General features: G+C 37.6%; 1 protein-coding gene across 1 annotated transcript; it reads left to right on the top strand.

The window, feature by feature from the left end:
- Positions 1-230: 230 nt before the first annotated feature.
- On the top strand, positions 231-776 carry LOC109222363. Its single transcript, XM_019386729.1, has one exon. It carries the CDS (start codon positions 231-233, stop codon positions 774-776), a length of 546 nt encoding a protein of 181 aa, XP_019242274.1.
- Positions 777-1,887: the final 1,111 nt, after the last annotated feature.

The following is a 1,887-nucleotide window of genomic DNA, read 5'->3' as shown; positions in this document are numbered from 1 at the left end:
GATTCAGATCAACAGGTTACTTGTATAATTGAATGGATGGGAACAAACATCCTTGTTACTTCTGTTTATGCAAAATGTGATGTTGGTTTGAGAGAACACCTCTGGAATAACCTAAGGGATATCTCCCTTGGTACATTGCAGGAGATTTCAATTGTATTATTGATCCAAGTGAGAAACAGGGTGGTAACCTTCACAGAATGTCCAAAAGCATGCCTATGATAAAATTTATCATGGATTGTGATCTTATTGACCCAGGCTTCTCAGGCTCACAATTTACCTGGTGCAATGGATGGTCTCCAAACAGAAGAGTCTGGAAAAGGCTAGATAGGGTGTTGGTTAACCAAGAATGGATGAATATCTATGATTCTACCAATGTCAATCACTTGGTTAGAATATGCTCTGATCACTCACCCCTCCTCACTATTGCTAAGAATGCATCACAGCCTACTATCAAATATTTCAGATTCTTAGATTTCTGGATTAACGAAAATGGTTTCAAAGAGGTGGTGAAACAGGCTTGGGATATAGAGGTTCATGGTTCCCCTATGTGGAAATTCCACTTGAAGACATCTATTGGTAATATTTTTGACAACGTCAGGGAACTGGAAAAGAAGATGGATGATCTTGAACAAAAGTCCATTACAAACAACACTGCTACCAACAGGGCTGAGCTTAACCGCATAAATGCGCTTCTTATCAGGGCCCATAAAACTGAAGAATCCATATGGAAGCAAAAATCTGGGATCAAGTGGTTGTGGAGGGTAAGTGAACACTAAATTCTTCCACTCCATTGTCAAGGGTAGAAGAAAGAGGTTAGCTCTTAAAAAGATCAGGCTAAGTGATGGCACCTGGATTGAAGGAAATGAGCGTATTGCAAATGAAGCTATATCCTTTTTTCAAAAGCAATTCACTAGAGAACATACGGACTCCAATTTTTCTATCCTTAATTGTATTCCTAAAATTATCAATTAAATGGATAATGATGGCCTTACAGCCATACCTTCTATGGAGGAGCTGAAAGCTGTCGTTTTTTCCATGAGCCCATATAGTGCTCCTGGACCGGATGGTCTTTCTGGAAAATTTTATCATTCTTGTTGGGATATTATTAAGGATGATCTCTTACTAATGATCAATGACTTCTTTGCAGGTAACCAAATTCCAAAGGCCATGACCCACACCTGCCTAATCCTCATTCCTAAATTGGATAATCCTCAAGCCTTCAATGAACTAAGGCCTATCAGCCTTGGAAATTTCTCATGCAAAATCATATCGACTCTTTTGAACCAGAGATTAAGCCCCCTTATGGACAAACTTATTTCTCCTTACCAAACAGGCTTTATCAAAGGAAGATCCATAACTGAAAATATCATATTGACTCAGGATATGGTCCATAATATTACAAAACCTTCCACCCATGGGAATGTTGTGTTAAAAGTGGACATGGCTAAAGCATATGATCGAGTCTCATGGGAATATCTTTTTTATATTATGAGGCATTTTGGTTTTAATGAATCTTGGATTGATATGATTTGGAGACTTATGTCTAATATTTGGTATTCTATAAATATCAATGGGAATAGACAGGGGTTTTTCAATTCCTCTAGGGGATTAAGACAAGGGGATCCTTTATCTCCCTCTCTTTTTCTTATTGGGGCTGAACTTTTTTCAAAATTAATGGAGTCTTTAAATAATCATGATTTTATCCCTTTCTCTATAGATAGTCATGGTCCTGTTATATCTCATTTATGCTATGCTGACGACACAATTCTATTTTCTTCAGCTGAACCTGAATCCTTGAAGATCATGATGGTAAAGATGGAGACTTATGAGAAAATCTCAGGACAACTAGTGAACAAAGCCAAATCTGGTTTTTATGTCAACTTCCAA

The sequence above is a fragment of the Nicotiana attenuata genome, unplaced genomic scaffold (genome assembly GCF_001879085.1).
Source record: "Nicotiana attenuata strain UT unplaced genomic scaffold, NIATTr2, whole genome shotgun sequence".
Classification (NCBI taxonomy): Eukaryota; Viridiplantae; Streptophyta; class Magnoliopsida; order Solanales; family Solanaceae; genus Nicotiana; species Nicotiana attenuata.
Note: the sequence above shows the minus strand (reverse complement) of the source record. Positions and strands in the feature narration are given on the sequence as shown.